This window comes from Nanorana parkeri, unplaced genomic scaffold (genome assembly GCF_000935625.1).
Source record: "Nanorana parkeri isolate BGI_ZX_2015 unplaced genomic scaffold, ASM93562v1 scaffold965, whole genome shotgun sequence".
In the NCBI taxonomy this organism is placed as follows: domain Eukaryota; kingdom Metazoa; phylum Chordata; class Amphibia; order Anura; family Dicroglossidae; genus Nanorana; species Nanorana parkeri.
The window spans coordinates 57133-59214 of record NW_017307233.1 but is presented as its reverse complement, the minus strand read 5'-3'; the positions used below and the strand labels follow the sequence as shown (position 1 = coordinate 59214).

Genomic DNA, 2082 nt, shown 5'->3' with positions numbered 1-2082 from the left:
GTATTTGGGATAAGCGCTAAAACACTAATTATTATAGTTATTTTGTGAACAAATACCCTGATATTATATTATTATATGAATTAGAATCTCTATTCATTATTATTGTACATTTGTATTATGATTAAAATGAAATTTATACTGAAATTTTAAACTGATTTGTCTACACATATGATGTTTGTACAATATGTTATGTCCAGCTTTTATCAAACAATGGTAAGTAAAACATTGAATGCATAACAATATTTCAGCTCACATATAGTACATACATATATACTAACTAACTAACTAACACACTTACGTATTTTACATTAATAAGTGGTAACTGTGACTTCAGTATTGATGACACTAGATTTCACACCTAGTACCTTTTTTAGAGCAGTTAACAATTTTCTGTTGCCTGTGATTAGAATTAGAGCATTTCCTGTTGGAAAAATAGAAATAACCATATAACAGATTATGATTGTTAAAAAATCAAAAGAATATATAGAATTGTTTATGCAACTAAATGCGCAATAGAAAATCAAATAAAGAATCATGAGCGCAGTTACTGTCTTAGCAGCTGATAAGTGAGTCCTTATTCTGGAATGGCCAAGTCCTTCATTGGTCTGCCTCATCCTTAACATGTGCTTACAAAGAGAGGTGATGATGGTCCCACCTGCCAAGAAGATTATTGCAAAAGCTAAAGAAGCCACTAAAATGTATACAGAAAAGATACAGTTACATTTACTCTCATAGGGGTAAAATGATTCTTCTAATGTCACATTCCCTGTGATGTTTAGGGCTGAGACAGAATAGCCCGTGTACAGGTCATAGTAGGCTGACATTCCAACTGACCAAGACAGAACAACTGAGAACACAAGTAGCCAAGGTACCACAACAGGAAGCTTTGCTTTGATTTTATAAAACAAAGATCCATTAAGGTTGACAATCTTCACACAATAGTAAAAACAGAGACAAGTGGAGCACCAGAGACTGGACAATGAGAGAGATGATACAAGAGCTAGTAGTAAATAATTTGCCCATTCTTCAAGGTAGGCATCTGGACATAAATAGTATGTAATGTCATAAACATCATTGGCTATTTGCAGGCAGATGTTGGAAATCCCAATGCTATTAATGATGAGATTACAAGGATTATGCTCACGTGTTTTTAGCCACTCCAGAAAGTGAACAATCAGGATGAAGATATTTCCAGATAAACCTATAACAAAAAGTACGCTATGGATAGCCATATCTGTAATGTATAAAATATCCATGGTGATAACAGCTATGTTTTATGATTCTTACTAAATAGTCTCTCTATTTATAATCTGGTTTGTTATTTCTCAAAAAGCTTTATCCAAAGCATTCCAATAGTTTACATTTTAAAGCTGTGATGTTAGTCCTTTATGTCGAAGAAGTCTTCAAGAGTTCTTTTCATATGTTAGTCTACAAACCTCTGTTGTAATGAAGGCAGATTTAATATATATATATATATATGAGTTCTGGTATGCTCTCACTTGTGTGATTGAAGTTGAAATGCTGTCTATTTTTTTCACCTCTACTTGAGATAGCAAAACCTCCAAAAATAGTGTTTTGCAAGTCAGTGCAATACCTGTCAATTTCTTTTTTCCTATTTGACCATGGCAAATTATGTGGTTTGAGATTACTTTGTGTTTCTCCCACATTGCAGGATTTTCTTGACAGAGCATTTGTATGTGGTGCGAGAACGGATTTGTCAAAATAAACATAAGGTGCTCAAACCAGGGGAGGTACAAGTCTGTTCAGTGAATTTCAACCAATATTTGCATTGGTACATGGGAGACATGTACCATTGCAAAAAAAATAAAAAAAAATAAAAATACTCTGCAGTGGGGAGAGGGTCCTCCTTTCAGTTAAGCTGTATGTTCTGTTATGGAGCCATGTGATTTTCACAGACAGCATCAGCAATACCAAATTCTGGCATCACGCATTTTGCATTTGTAATACAATTTTTAAATTCTACATATTTTTTTGGCTTTAATACAGTAGCAGCATCCCAATCTGATTAATTATAACTAGAAAAAGAAACCTTTTTAGGTAATTTTTGATGCGACACCTGAT

The 2082-nt window shown here is 33.4% G+C and overlaps 1 protein-coding gene across 1 annotated transcript; it reads right to left on the bottom strand.

The window, feature by feature from the left end:
• Positions 1–308: 308 nt before the first annotated feature.
• LOC108795388 (taste receptor type 2 member 7-like) lies at positions 309–1256 on the bottom strand. Its single transcript, XM_018566632.1, has one exon. It carries the CDS (start codon positions 1254–1256, stop codon positions 309–311), a length of 948 nt encoding a protein of 315 aa, XP_018422134.1.
• Positions 1257–2082: the final 826 nt, after the last annotated feature.